At 44.3% G+C, this 15,962-nt stretch overlaps 1 protein-coding gene across 4 annotated transcripts in view; it reads right to left on the reverse strand.

Annotated features, from left to right (window-relative positions):
* Window positions 1-14,964, reverse strand: part of FNBP1 (formin binding protein 1) — a 135,182-nt gene extending 120,218 nt beyond the window's left edge. For 3 of the 4 annotated variants that reach the window (XM_028090473.2, XM_028090472.2, XM_088018854.1), the window contains exon 1: window positions 14,702-14,815. In XM_028090473.2, the coding sequence (XP_027946274.1) occupies window positions 14,702-14,725 (24 nt within the window). In that variant the 5' untranslated portion in view covers window positions 14,726-14,815. Of the gene's footprint in view, window positions 1-14,701 lie in introns of all 4 variants that reach the window. The other variant, XM_088018853.1, reaches the window with a different exon arrangement.
* Window positions 14,965-15,962: the final 998 nt, after the last annotated feature.

Here is a 15,962-nt window from a genome sequence, read left to right on the forward strand (position 1 = left end):
ATCAAAGTGTTAAATAGTGCTGCCTGAGCCACATCAGAATGACCTAGGAGAGCTTTTCAAATGACAGATTCTCAGACTTGCCAGTTTGGGAAATGCTGTAAAGTGAGAAGTTGATGAACACCCAGTATCAAATCTGGGTACTTGGATGTAATCTCAGGAAAGCAAGATTGAACAGAGATTAGAATTAAAAAGGTCTAAACATAAATACGCTGTAGACTCTCTAAAGAAAGAGGGGCGCCTGGGTGGCTCAGTCGTTAAGCGTCTGTCTTCGGCTCAGGTCATGATCCCAGGGTCCTGGGATCGAGCCCCGCATCGGGCTCCCTGCTCCGCGGGAAGCCTGCTTCTCCCTCTCCCACTCCCCCTGCTTGTGTTCCTGCTCTCGCTCTCTCTCTCTGTCAAATAAATAAATAAATAAATAAAATCTTTAAAAATTAAATTATATTAAATTAAATAGACTCTCTAAAGAAAGAATAAAGAAAAAGGAATCCTCTATATAACATGTATGAAACAGACTCTATTCTATCCTTAATGCAAATTTATCTCTCCAGAAGAGATAGAGGCCTTAGGTTTCCATGACTTGGTGTCACAAGCCATTAAATTCATCCAAATCTATTTTGATTTGATGCTCTCCAAGAACCTTTGTATAGAATTTAGCTTTCCACATAGATTAGCCTATAGGGAGAAAACATGCAGATCGGCAAACACGAACAGCTCGTCTCTTTATGGATATACTTCTCATTATAAATTTAAAATCCGCATTTCAGCTTATTCATCAGTCTTGGGAATTTGGTTAGCGTGAGTCACCTCCAGGGATAGTGAAAATCCCAAATCTGTTAGCTTAATAAAGCTGAGGTAGAGACCTTTGGCCAAACCCTGTCAAGACTGTGCCACCAGAGGGGCGCCTGGGTGGCTCAGTCGGTTAAGCATCTGCCTTCGGATCAGGTCATGATCCCAGGGTCCTGGGATCGAGCCCCACATTGGGCTCCCTGCTCAGCGGGGAGCCTGCTTCTCCCTCTGCCTCTGCCTGCCTGCCTACTTGTGCTCTCTCTCTCTCTCTCTCTCTCTCTCTCTGTCAAATAAATAAATAAATAAAATCTTAAAAAAAAAAAAAAAAAAGATTGTGCCACCAGAGCAGAAACAAAGAGAGCAGCAGAAAGAAGTGACTGTAGGTTTTGGTTTTGTGCCCAACTGAGGGACAAAAACACCCGAGGCTGACATACTATTTAACCCACAAGCCAAAGTGGTGAACTGGCTTCATCCTCCCAATCCCCCGGCTCGCCACTCAAGACTCACCTGCTAGATCTTCTCTAGGCATCCAAGGCTCCCTAGCAATTCATTCTAACCTAATGCCACCCAAATAAAAATAATACTAGGGGGTGCTCGGTACTCTACCCGTGCAATGAATCCAATCAGCCCATTAACGTAGCAGGGCCTACTGCAATCCAGCTTCTGCCCAACTCCCACCCTGCAGTAAGGAGACTACAAAATGGACCACGTGGCTACCTGCTTTCCTCACTTCAAGGATATGGTGTGTGTCCTCAAGGCAAAACCACATTGCTCATATAGTTGTCAACTTCAGTCTACCTTTTTAGGCTCCTCTTGATGTGCTCTGCTTATTCTCCAGGCCCATGTCCTCTTATACGTATGGACCTTTGGACATACCATTTACTCCCTGTTCCTGGAAGGCTTTGTCTGGATCACCCTCCTAACCTGCCCCACCCCCCTGCCCACCTGCCCCACTTCACCTGTGTAATTAGCTAGTCCTTCAGGATTCCACACGGATGCCCCTTCTTCCTCAACTGAGTTATATTCCTGTGTACCTATTCCCGTGGAGTTACCCCCACCTTAGTCCCTGTCACACTGTACTGTGATTTGTCTATATTTCTGCACCCCTACTGGATTACAAGCTACTCGAGGATAAGAACCATGTCTTGGCACTTAGTAGGTGCTCAAAAAAATAGGTACTATGGACAAAACACGGATGTCTCCATCATACACATCACATCTGTATCATCTGATATAATTTTTATAATTTTGTTTAGTTTCTTCTTTTACATACTAAAGTCATAATTATTTGCCACCTACATCACCAATCCTCTTACCAAAAACAGTAATAGCAATCTAGAAAATAAATCTATCCAGGGCACCTGGGTGGCTCAGTGGTTAAGTGTCTCCCTTCAGCTCAGGCCATGATCTCAGGGTCCCGGGATGGAGCCCCACGTCATCTGTCATCTGGGCTCCCTGCTTAGAAGGGGGCCTGCTTCTCTCTCTCCCTCTGCCCCTCCCCCTGCTCGTGCTCACTCGCTCTCCAAAAAAAGTAAATAAATAAAATCTTTAAAAAAAAAAAGAATTAAATCTATCCTAGGATGAAACTTTTCATGTACACCTTAGTATCTTTTGAAAATTGAACAACGCAAGTAGATAACCTTTTTTTTTAATGAAACGTGATTATTCTCTTTATTCAATGATTAAATCCTCATTGTACAAATGAGAAATCTTTCTTTTAAGTATAATTAACATACAGCATTATATGAGTTTCAGGTATACAATATAATGATTCAATAATTTGTATACATTACTCAGTGCTCATCAGGATGAGTGTCCTCTTTAACCCCTGTCACCTGTTTCACCCAATCCTCCACCCTCCTACCCTCTGGCAACCAGCAGTTTGTTCTCTGTATTTAAGATTCTGTTTTATTGTCTCTCTTTTTTTCTTTGTTTGTTTTGTTTCTTAAATTCCACATATGAGTGAAATCGAATGGTATCTCTTCCTCTGACTTATTTCACTTAGCATTTTACCCTCTAGGTCCATCCATGTTCTTGCAAAGGCAAGATCTCATTCTTTTTTATGGCTAAGTCATATTCCATTATATATATGTGTAAGTATATATACACACACACACACATATATACATACATATATATCATATCTTTATCCATTCATCTATGGGTGGACACTTGGGCTGCGTCCATATCTTGCCTATTGCAAATAATGCTGCAATAAACATAGGGGTGCATATATCTCTTCAAATTAGAGTTTCTGTTTTCAGTGCAGCCGGCGGGCTCAGTCTGTAGAGCAGGTGACTCTTGATCTCAGGGTCATGAGTTCAAGCCCCATGTTGGGCGTGGAGCCTACTTAAGAGTTTTTGTTTTCTTTGGATAAATACCCAGTAGTGGAATTACTGAATCATATGGTAATTCAATTTCTAATTTTTTGAAAAGCCTCCATACTGTTTTCCACGGTGGCTGCACCAATTTACATTCCCACCAACAGGGCACAAGGACTCCTTTTTCTCCACATCCTCACCAACATTTGTTCTTTCTTGTCTTTTTGACTGTAGCAATTCTGACAGGCGTAAGGTAATATCTCTTTGTGGTTTTGATTTGCATTTCTCTGATGATGAGTGATGTTGAGCATCTTTTCATGTGTCTGTTGGCCATCTGGATGTCTTCTTTGGAAAAATGTTCAGGTTCCTGCCCCTATTTTTAAGTGGATTATTTGTGGGGGTTTTGGTGCTGGGTTGCACAAGTTCTTTATGTATTTTGGATATTAATCCCTTATCAGATATATCATTTGCAGATATCTTCTCCCATTCAGTAGGTTGTCTTTCTGTTTTGTTGATGGTTTCCTTCACCGTACAAACGCTTTTTATTTTGGTATAGTCCCATATTGTTTAAACGTCCCTACTACCCAAAGCAATCTACAGATTTAATGCAATCCCTATCAAAATACCAACATTTTTCATAGAACTAGAACAAATAATACTAGATAACCTACTTTTAAGGCTAAGTAAATTCAATTCCAAAAATTTTAAGGTCACGGTGAAAAATATATTTTATATGCACAAACACACTGATAAAATCCAAATTTCTTTGCCCAAACACTGCCAGGCATTTCCATATATGTCCATCCTAAGGCAGATATTTTTAAGTTTCTTAGTTTTCTTTGCTAAGTAGAAGTCAATCTCAAACTAAGCCAATATGTAGGATAATTCATCAGACTGTGTGGTCTCAAGCAGCCAACATCCAGCTTTTGGGGGGACATAATGTGACTTCAGCATAACGTTTTTTGGAAATTGAAATAGAGGGCGCCTGGGTGGCTCAGTTGGTTAAGCGACTGCCTTCGGCTCTGGTCATGATCCTGGAGTCCTGGGATCGAGTCCCACATCGGGCTCCCGGCTCAGCAGGGAGTCTGCTTCTCCCTCTGACCTCCCCTCTCTCATGCTCTCTCTCTCTCAAATAAATAAATAAAATCTTTAAAAAAAAAAAAAGAAATTGAAACAGAATTGACATATAACACTATTGGTTTCATATGTACAGCATAATGATTCTATGTTTATAGATATTGTGAAATGATCACCACAGTCCTAGTTAATATATATAGTTACAATTTTTTTCCTGTGATATGACAGAATAACTTTACCTTTTTAAAAATTTTTAAAAGATTTATTTATTTATTTGAGAGAGAGAGAGAGAAAGAACATGAGCAGGAGGGGCAGAGAGAGAAGCAGCAGAGGCCAAAGAAGAGGTTCTATCCCACGACCCGGAGATCACACCACAGCTGAAACCAAGAGTCAGATGCCCAACCAACTGCGCCACCCAGGTGCACCAATCACAGAATAACTTTTTGTTTGTTTGTTTATAAAGATTTTATTTATTTATTTGAGAGAGAATGAGAGATGGAGAGCACGAGAGGGAAGAGGGTCAGAGGGAGAAGCAGACTCCCTGTCGAGCAGGGACTTTTTAAAAATGTGGTAATAATAGCCAAAGAGAACTATTTCCCCTGGACAGGTAACATTAAAATTATACTTAAGTAGACCCAAGTATATTGCTAAATATTAGTATGGTTAGTGTTTTGGAGTGCATTTTTTAAAAAAAAGATTTCATTTATTTATCTGGGAGAGAGAGAGAACATGAGTGGGGGGAAGAGCAGAGGGAGAAGGAGGGGAAGAAGCCGACTCTGCACTGAGCAGGAAGCCTGACGTGGGGCTCGATCCCTAGGACCCCGGGATCATGACCTGAGCTGAAAGCAGACACTTAACCAACTGAGCCACCCAGGTGCCCCTGGAGTGCATTTTATATTTAAAAAAATTTTTAAAGAAAAGAGATAAACATGCATGGTTTCCTAAAATCCAGACGTCCTTTCCAAAGCAATGATTTCCAGGCATTTTCCTACTATTATTTTATTGTTAACATGTAAAAAGAATTTTAAGTCAAAGGACAAAGACTTTACTGTGAAAATTAGAAGGCTAGGACAGTGAATTGCTCATTTTTCATGAGTCCTGCTTGCAGCAGGGGAATTTTGCAATTGGTTTCCAAGGAACAGGGCTTTTTTCCTTCCCATTATGATATTAATTCATATTTACCCATCACCTCTCATTGAACCAGCTCAAAGCACTTTACAAACAAGCACTCACCTTTCTGCTTTTTGGTGAAGAGGAAGCAAACATCATCATACCATTTTATGGGTGGGGAAACCAAGGAACAGAAGTGTGAGGGCTTGCCCAACACTAATAAGTGCTAGGTTGGGCAAGGAGCGCAGCCCAAGCTGGGCCCTGCTGTGCTTTCTCTCTCACCTGGCAACGCCCACACCATTTTCCCAAGGACCTGTTGGGTATTTTAATGCATTTCAGGAAACTGCTCTCAGTTTTGGTTGTGCAAACAAAAGTATAAAGGGAATAGATCCCTTTAAAGGTGCCACGTTTTCTTTTGCTGTAGGTAGTAGGGGAAATGTTTTTGTTTCTTAGTCCCCAAGAACCAAAACTTTGAAGGCCCTGCATGGGACAGCCAGAGCACCCCCAAATGGTCAATATCTAGAACCTCTTCATTCTTTCCCAATTTAATGAAAAAAAAAGTACTTTTCCACAACAACAACAAAAATACTTTACAGCAAGACATACTTTCGCAACACAATGAAATCAGAAACTTGACCTTACTCGTAATACCTTTACAGATTAATTTCTCTAGGGGCGCCTGGGTGGCTCAGTCGTTAAGCGTCTGCCTTCGGCTCAGGTCATGATCCCAGGGTCCTGGGATCGAGCCCCGCATCGGGCTCCCTGCTCAGCGGGAAGCCTGCTTCTCCCTCTCCCACTCCCCCTGCTTGTGTTCCCTCTCTCGCTGTCTCTCTCTCTGTCAAATAAATAAATAAAATCTTAAAAACAACAACAACAACAAATTAATTTCTCTAAACTAGAAAGGAAAAACAATAACTCTGGATTTGAAAGAATGAGTGAATCACTAGACACACACAAGACACCTGCTGGAATATATGCTTCATTCATAACAGTTTCCGCTGGGGCTGCAGTAGTCAGCCCTGTGAGTCACTGGTTCTCAATGCTTCTCAATATGAGTAACAGCAAAGGTTTTAGAAAGCAAAACCTACATCACTGATGGAGAAATATGAGTGAGTGATGGGTAGAAAAGGGCTTGCAAGCTACGAATACAGAAGATGCAGTTTTCACACTACATTTGTCCAGTGTCAGGAAAAACAAAACAAAACAAAAAACAAAACACAACACAACCAACCCAAAACCTGTAGCACGAGTGCTAGCATTCGTTGTTTGATGAGTCTGGTCAGTAGCTTCACTGCTCTGAGACTCATTTATAAAATGGAGAAAACTATTAAACTCACAACGTCCTTGTTAGCCTATGAAAGGATACACTGAAATCCTCTAGTAAAGGTGCCCTGGGCACTTAACAATTGGGTTCTCTCCTGTTTTCATATTTTAAGAAATGGGCAGAAGAATTTTGGTTTTCTGCCTGATTCCTCAGAAAAGTGAGGTGGCCCTGAGTGGCTCGGTTGGTTGAGCATCAGACTCTTGATTTCGGCTCAGGTCAGTCATGATCTCAGGGTCAGCTCCACAACGGGCATGGAGCCTGCTTAAGATTCTCTCTCTCCCTCTGCCCCCCTCCCTTTCTCTAAAAATAAATAAATAAATAATAAAAGATACATTAGAAAAGTGAGGTAGCAGGTTAGCATTACAACACGTGGTGGAGAAAACCAAGGGCTCTAAATACACCATGTGGAGCCAAAAAGATGAGACAATAATGCCAACATATTGATTACCTTCAAGCTGGATGATGAGTATATAAGGGCTCATAATATTACTCAATGTAAGTATGTTTGAAAGTGTCCATAAGAAAAAGTTCAAACAACAACCATATTTTTGAAGGCATTAACTTAGAAATGTTTATTTTTTAAATTTATTTTATTTTTTATTAAGTAATCTCTATGCCCAACGTGGGGCTCAACTAACGACCCCGAGATCAAGAGTCGCACACTCTACCAACTGAGCCAGTCAGGGGCCCCTGAACTTAAAAAAATGTTAAAGTCTGAGGAAGAGGGCTCTTATATCCCAGAGATGTGGAATTGAATCTCTACTTCCTACTCTGTGAACTTGGCCAAGCTACTTTGCCCTCCTGAGCTTCAATTTCCTCTCTTATAAAAGGGGACGTTGATGGTGTGGCTGTAGCCAGTGCAGAGATGTGCCCCTCAGGTCCCCCTTCCAGAAAGAATTCATTGCCCAGTTGCAGGGAGTATAGTTAGCAGACTATAGGGTCTGCCTTATCTTGTGAGCCAAGGTCATGGTCTTCTTGTGGCAAACACCAACCAAAGACTGAGAAAGATGGAGGCCAAGGTCACACTGTTCTTGGGGCGGCCCTTGGCCAATGAACATGCAAGGCACTACAGGAGCCTGGCCATTTCTGTCCAACGTGAGGTTCCTTGAACGGGTAATCCTTGAGCTGGAGCTAGTAGAGACTTTGTCAGGCTGCATCCTGGTCCCGCGGCTCCGTCTCCCAATCACACTTCCTCCCTCTTCTCTTCGTAGGTGTGTGTTACGTCCCAATAAAACCTTGCACTCCTATCTCCTTCTCAGCACCTTCCTCCCAGATGCTGGCATGAATGGTACTAACCTCACTGGATTCTTGGGAAGAATAAATGAGATGATGGTTGGAAAATACTTTGTACAGCACACGGGACATGATAAGCTCTCAATAATCAGCAATGTGGATGATAACTATTCAACGGTGTGTAACGTAACAAGGCATGGTGCATGTGAAAATATTACAAGAACTATAGCGTTTATGCAATTTAGAAGCTATTTCTACTTTTATAACCCATGAAGAGGGTAGAGAAGTACAAATGCGGGCTGTACCTGCTGAACTTTATACGCTAAACTCACAGATGTTACTCTAAGAGTTAATTCTTTGTAAAACCTTCATTCTAATTACTAGACTGGCATGTTCTATATTTCAAAAAACACACAATATAGCTATTGTGATATTGTAGCTTAAATGTGAACAGGTATTATAACTTTTGCAACAAGAAATTGGAAGTTTCATCTTTTTGTTGTTGGGGGGTGGTGGTGTGAATCTATTTCTAGTATAGAACAACTGAAGTTGTTTAAGCTTTCCATAAATTTAACACAGAATTTACAAATTGGATGAGATTTATGAGTTAAAAGTTGGCCCAATGGGAAGATCATGATTAATCAATATTAAAAACTTGTATACTCTAAAAAAAAACAAACAACAACTTGTATATGCTCAACTAACGCTCTAATATAATATACATATTTGGCCTTTTATGATTTTAACATTTTTTAAAAGATTTTAAGTAATCTCTACACCCAACATGGGGGCTTGAAATCATGGCTCCGAGATCAAGAGTCATACGCTCTACTGACTGAGCCAGCCAGATGCCCTAGATTTTAACATTTTTTAACTAGACACAATACTAGCCTGAAACTAGTATGAGTATATATTACTAAAAAAGGAATCAAATATTTCATTATAAACACTAATTCTAGAAGATTTTACACCCACATTCTAAAATCTAATTAGATTAATTTCCCAGGGCATTCATGTATTCTTGGTAGCTTGCAATTTTTAAGTGTCAAATAAAGCCTTGTTTTGAAATGTGGGTGGTGTTGATGAAACAAGTATGAGTAATACTTGCAGGAAACACAATATTAGCTTTAGCTAGGAAATGGGTGATACTTGAATAGTCCCCCAAAGAGCATTTTCCGCGTTGCACCAATGTAAAGCAAGAGTTATAATGTGGTCACCCAGTAAGCCCGGACATTTACAAAACTCCGTTACAGTGTCTGAAATACAGTGTTACTGACCAAAAATAGTTTATTTTTCAGGATTATGTCTAGGGTATAAAGTGAAAGCAACAAGCTGATGAGTGAATCAAGACTGCCAGACCTCCCATGTTTTGCTTGATATCTACTAACCAGAAACGGTGGTGCAAAGCCTATTTTAATGGCAAGGCAAGGATGACAGAATTAAACTCCACTTAGCCTATCTTCTGAGGCAATTCTGCTCCACTCACCACAGATCTGGCAGGAATGAATGTCTCCCTGTTGGTCTTGCTATGTTTTAACCCAAATGGAAATCTCTGAATTGTTAAGAACAAAAAGCAGAAGAGCTATGAGCTGTGAATCCTGCCCTACATTTAGCATTCTGCAGTAAGAAGAGGTAATCATTCTCCCAAACCTGGAACTATTAAGTCAATTACTCTAAGGTTAAGAAAGAATCAGTAATGCCTAGTTTACAATTTTAACTCACTGTAAAGTGTTCTTATATCAAACATACCCATACATAGCCGGCATAAGCAACATGAACAGCAAAGGAGATAAATCTTCAAGCCTTACTTTAAAAGTAAAAAAAGGTGCCTAGACTGTGCATATTTGTGGGCAGGGGATATATGGGAAATCTCTATACCTTCCACTCAATTGTGCTGTGAAACTAAAATGGCTCTAAAAAATAAAGTCTATTAAAAATAAAAAGGTGCCTAGAGTTATCAAAAATGTTTACAACTGCCAAGGGGCAGAAAGGTGTTAAAATTACCCTCCCATTACTTTAAAAAAGCAAATGTTAAAACAAAAGGGAAAAAAGGATCCATTCGTTTATTCAATAAATACTTACTGAATTCCTACTATGAGTCAGGCATTTTTCTCAGTAGAGTTGGTAAATAACTCTTCCACTGCTGCTTCTAAAAAGCGCACACTGCAACCAATATCACCATATTCAACATACTGTGGAATGTACATCGCACGCCTGGCATTGTCCTGGAAACTCAGGTTAGAAAATCTCTCTGCTTGGGCGCCTGGGTGGCTTAGTCGTTAAGTGTCTGCCTTTGGCTCAGGTCATGATCCCAGGGTCCTGGAATCGAGCCCCACATCAGACTCCCTGCTCCGTGGGAAGCCTGCTTCTCCCTCTCCCACTCCCCCTGCTTGTGTTCCCTCTCTTGCTGTGTCTCTCTCTGTCAAATAAATATAAAATATTAAAAAAAAAAAAAGAAAGAAAATCTCTCTGCTTGCTTTCTTGCTTTTGATATTTTGGGCTACTCCGTTTCTTATTAGCACCAAAGTAAAGCAATGAAGATGTCAGAGAGGACACTGGGAGACCACAAAACTAGGTGCTGTCACTTGGTCATTTGTTAGCGGCAAAGATTAGAATAATTATGAGGAAAGCTAAAATTTCCAGTGGGTTTATTTATTCTTCGCATTAATGAGCATGTGAATAAAAAGCTGAAGTGAAACCTCAGTAACTTGTCACTTCCCTCTACTAAGTAAGTAACAAAAAACATTCAAATGTAAGAAATTCTTGCTCGGCCATTTCTCCAATGACCAGTCACAATTTCAACAAGTCAGTGCAATCAATTTATGCTATTAACATTACTTTTTGTAACAAAGGCTTGAATAAATGCATTTTGGTTAATCTTAGAAACATAAATCTCTCTTTTGACTCTGATTTTGCAGACTAGAGTTAAAACCTACTTTATATGCTTTCACCAAAATAAGTAGATATCCTTCAGTGTATGTAACATGAGTTAGATCAGTATCTTGCACAGAGTAATTGTTCAATAAAAAAACTAAGAATTGATTAAGAGGGAATAATATGCAGGGCATGGTGGCGGGGGGAGCCTGGCTGGCTCAGCCAGTAAAGCATGCAACTCTTGATCTCGGGTTGTGAATTGGAGCCCCATGTGTAATGTGGCGTTAACTTAAAATTAAAAATTAAAGGGGCGCCTGGGTGGCTCAGTTGTTGAGCGTCTGCCTTCGGCTCAGGTCATGATCTCGGGGTCCTGGGATTGAGCACCGCGTCCGGCTCCCTGCTCAAAGGGAAGCCTGCTTCTCCCTCTCCCACTCCCCCTGCTTGTGTTCCTTCTCTCGCTTTGTCTCTCTCTGTCAAATAAATAAATAAAATCTTTAAAAAAATTAAAAATTAAAAAAATACAAAAAAGTAAAAAACAAAAGGGACTAGTATTAAGAGTTGTACAGAAACTATTTAATTATAACCTAATCACTTTAAAACAGCCATTTATACTTTGTTATGACCTTCTGACACAAAAATAGAAAGCGTCCATTAAAATACAAACTAATCCAATAAAGTTATTACGAATTATGGTTTTGAGTTCCTTTTTATAGTGGTATTAACTTCCTGACATTTCATGATTTCTCAAAGTTTCCTGGGATATGGAAGTTTACCCCTACAGAGATGTTTAAAAAAAAAAAAGGAGAGAGAGAAAGGTTTTACTTCACCGAAGGAGGACGTGCCTTAAGAGCAGCCCTTGTGTGTAAAGCGCCCATTAGAAACCCGTAGGTTTTAAAAGCCTGTGCAGATCTTGACTAAAGTCCTAAAACATGTGTAAAACCTGATGGTACTTGTGAAGGTCTGTGAAAGCTGCAACCACCTGTTACAAATAACTCACGCCCATCCAAACCATAGCTCTGCCTCCCTCCACCTAGAAACATAACTCTACCAACTTAGGATTTTGTACTCCATCGTTATCTCCTTACCCGCGTGCATGAGTCCAAGCCACCATTCAAGGAAAAACCTCAATGACTGCTCTGCGTTGGGCTGTCTGGCGCTGCCCAACACGGCACTTCACCCAGTCTCTTACCACTGAAGGACTGAAAGCTTCTTTTTCAGAATCCTTCATTATTCCAATTAAAAAAAAAAAATCTCAAATACTAATAAAATAAAGCAGCGGAAAAGAGACATTTTGTTGCCCTTATGCTTCCTGGCATTTCACCTTAAAACTCAAATACTGCACTTCTTTTATTAGTGCAAATAATGTGTTTATTCCTTCCCCCTATTAAACCATAAGCCACTTAAGCCCAAAAGCCCATACTCTAGTGAAATGCTTTTTTTCCTTGACTCCTCACTGACATATTATTAGTGTATATAAAACTCTAACTGACCTGTTTTTTCTTGGAAACTTACCAAGTTAAAAAAATTTTCAAGTAGTACACACACCCCTCCTTAAAAATCTTTTCCACTTACTTTTATTGTAAAAAATTCCAAGCATATACAGTAGAAAGAATAGCATCATGAGCCCTGTTATGCTGATCACCTAGCTTCAAGAATTACCAACTCGTGGCCACTCCTGTTTTGCCAACATCCCCACCCCAATTTATTTTGAACCATATCAAGACTTCCTATCATTTATCACAGATATTCCAGTTCCTATTTATTTTCAACAACATTGTCTTTGCTTTCCCTCCCACCCTTCCACCCCCTAAAAGAAGTGTACAGAATAATGCAGGTGATTGGAGCTACTCTACCATTTTCTTCTCAAAGTTACCTTCTCTTTCCTGATCACCTTTTATGCCATTCACTAACATCACTGAAATGTCCACCTTGTGTTCAGTTCCTTGGACCCCGCCTATTGCGCTTAAAAAATATTGTATTTTTTCCTCCACAATCCCTTTCTCTTGTTTGAACAAGCAAAAAGAAATTGTGCCAGGATTTCTCTTATCTTGACAAAATTTACTTCTGATTTGTTCGCCCACCCCAGATAAGCTAAAAAAGAGCCAACGAATGGAAGAGGAAAAACACACTGCATTTAAAATGATAGATTTTGCTTAAGGAGGTAGGTACAAATATTTAAAACCCTCAGTTATTTTAAAATCTGTGTTTGTAAACCTCAGCTGAAATCTTGAGTCCCTTTAGACAGAGGATGTTTATAAAATCAATCACTGTAATTTAAGGGAGCTATTTGCCTTCAGGATTTTGGTGTCAAAGACAGTAGCTGTTTCTGAGCCTAAGAAACGGTTATGTAAAAACAATTAAAGCCAAAAAAAAAAAAAAAAGATTAAGGGAGGATGCGCTGTTTCTATCGCTTCTCTAACCTTGTTTTATTTTGACGTGAGATTTCTTGGCCTCAGCTCAGACAGCAACCACCACCCCACACTTTCTCCTCCACACCCTTTACAAATGGAATTCCGAAAGGAGGCACTTCCCGAGTTCATCATGGGAAATGGCTCATCTTGAGAACATTTCAGTGCAATGATTGAGATTTCATCCACTCCTCCCCCCCCACCTCCCCCCCGCCCCCGACACTGCACTGCCTATCCCTTGCCCAGTGATTTCCCGGGGAATCCAGCGAAAGGCAGAGAAACAAGCCCCATGCCACCAGCCACAGCCTCTCCTCCCCACGGATGGCTTGTGCACTGCCTCGGCATCCCCTGGTCGCCCGGCTCCGGGGAGAGAGCTTCCAGCAAGAGGTTTCAGACACCGCGCTGCCTGTTTACCCATCCGCAGCCCTAGGTTAAGGATCTCAGACGGCTCCCCTCGCCGCCAACCTTCCCCATTTAAAGCTGTTTCCTCTGAGCAGTTAAAGAATTCTTTCTCCCGCGAATGCCTCCTTCTGAACGTGGTCACACAAGATCTCCCTCTAACTCGGATTACTTTCCCCTCCAGGCCAAACGCCGCAGTCCCCACCGCAAATCCAGGATCTGAGCTGCTCCTTTAGAACTAAAAGTGCGCCTCGCGCCGCCACAGGTCAAAAGTCCTCGCCTCTAGAGGCAAGACACCACTTCTCGCCCCTGTACCCCAAAACCCAAAACCTGAGACCCGGCCCGGCCGAGGCCGCCCCGCCCCCGAGAGGAGCGCCAGATCGGTCCGCACCTCCACCGAGAGAACAGCCCTAGGCACTCGCGGCTGGGGCGCCCGAACAAATAACGCAGCCCGGAAAATCTGAGGGCCTCCACGCCCCCCTCGAAGCTGGTCAGCCGCGCGTCGGTTACTCGCCCCTAGGGATTAAGGTTGCTCTTTCCACACACCACACTCGTCTCGGGGCGCCGGGGAGAGGGAGGCCGGCCCGCGCCCCCTGCCCAGGCCGCCCGGGGAACCCAGATCCGCGCCCCCTCCTCAGTCCGCAGCGGGACTCAGATCCGCACCTCCTGCCCAGACCGCCGTGGGGGGGAGCCCGGACCCCTACCCAAGCACCGGCGTGGGGGGACACGGGTCCGTGCCCCATACCCGGGCCGCCGGGGAACCCAGATCGGCACCCCCTGCTCAGACTGCCGGTGGGGGGGGGGACTCAGATCGGCACCCCCTGCTCAGGCCGCCGGGGGGGACGCAGATCCGCGCCCCCAGCTCAGGCCGCCGAGGAGCCCCAGATCTGCGCCCCCTCCTCAGGCCGCCGGGGGGACCGGATCCGTCCCCCTCCTCCTTCCCACACCAGCTCCCCTCGTCTCGAAAGGGCGAATCTGGCTTGCACCTCTTGCTCCGGCCGAGGCCGACGAGGGGCACCCAGCCCCGCGTCTCCTCCGCAGGCCGCGGGGACCCCTACCAGCGCGCCATCGCCTCCACCGAGGCAGCCCGGCCGGCGCCCCCTGCCCAGGCGCGCCAGGCACCTTCCCCCCCACTCCCCCGGCCCGGCAGGCCCGGGCCCCTCACTCACCCAGAGCTCGGTGCCCCAGCTCATGGTGCAGGGGGCGGGAAGGGGCGCGCCGCGCGACAGGCGCGGCTCTCCGGTCCTCCTCCCCGGCGATCCCTTCGCCCCTTGAGATCCCCGCAATCGAGGAAAGCCCGGTGCGCGCGCGGCCGCCGCCTCCTCCGGCTCGCCGCTCCTCGCCTTGGGTCTCCTCAGCAGTTCCTCCTCCCCGTCGCTCCTCAGCAAAATGGCCCGAGGAAGCAGCCGCCGCGGTCGCCGCAGCGCCCGCCAGCCCGCCCCACACCCGGAGAGCGAGAGGAGGGGGAAGCGAGGGAGGGGGCGGGGCCGCGCCGGGGGCGGGGCTGGCCTGACAGCTCGCGCACGCGCGCGCCCCGCCCCCGCCCCCGGCCCCGGCCCACCCTCCTCCTGGACGCCCTCCGGCCGGCCCGCGCCGCCCGGGGGCCTTGAAGGACGCAGAGGGAGGAGGGAGGGAGGGAGGCGGGAGGACGGCCGGGAACGGGAACCGGGAGAACTCTTCCCACCGACTTCTTTATTATTAGCGACCACACTCTCTGCTCTTAGAACAACCTCTCGCCTTTGAACGAAGCCGGCCCCTGTTATTACCAGTGCTCTACCGAGGCCTGAGTTTGCTCCACCTCTCCAAGCATCAATTTGGACTTAAGGACAATACTTTTCCTTGGCAGCCATTCGAGCCGACCGGAGTTCGCTCGGGATGCTCTTTCCCTACCGCCTAGCAGCCGCGGAGGCCCGAGGTGCCCTGCAGACTTGCGCGATGGGAGTGGGGCCTCGTTCGGTGAGGATACAGATGGGAACGTCGAGCCAAGAGCGACCAAGCAGCTCTGAGCGGCTGGGGAAGGAATCCAGGGGCATACAACCAGTGATTTTCAGTCTCTGAAACCAGTGGTTCTCAACTTGTTCGGCCATGAAACGCTCAGACGTGAAATCCCGTTGCCGCTTAGTGGCAAAAACGCTGGGTCCACAGATAACGTGTTGGATTCCAATCCAGCCTCCCGCATGTACTAGGTGGGTGGCCTCAGACAGTGACTCCACCTCTCTAGAAGCTCAGAGTCCCTGGCCTGCCGCATGGAGGTGAGAACTATCCATCTTACCCTGTGCTGGTGAGGATCAGGAGATGAGCACCTGTTACTCGGCCCATGGTTGGGAAACTGAGAGCAGACTTTTTTTTTTTTTTAAGATTTTATTTTAAGTAATCTCTACACCCAAGGTGGGGCTCGAACTTACAATCCTGAGATCAAGAGTCACAAGC

Source organism: Eumetopias jubatus, unplaced genomic scaffold, assembly GCF_037043125.1.
Source record: "Eumetopias jubatus isolate StellerSeaLion01/CBP00866 unplaced genomic scaffold, mEumJub1_p1.0 scaffold_15, whole genome shotgun sequence".
NCBI classification, from domain to species: domain Eukaryota; kingdom Metazoa; phylum Chordata; class Mammalia; order Carnivora; family Otariidae; genus Eumetopias; species Eumetopias jubatus.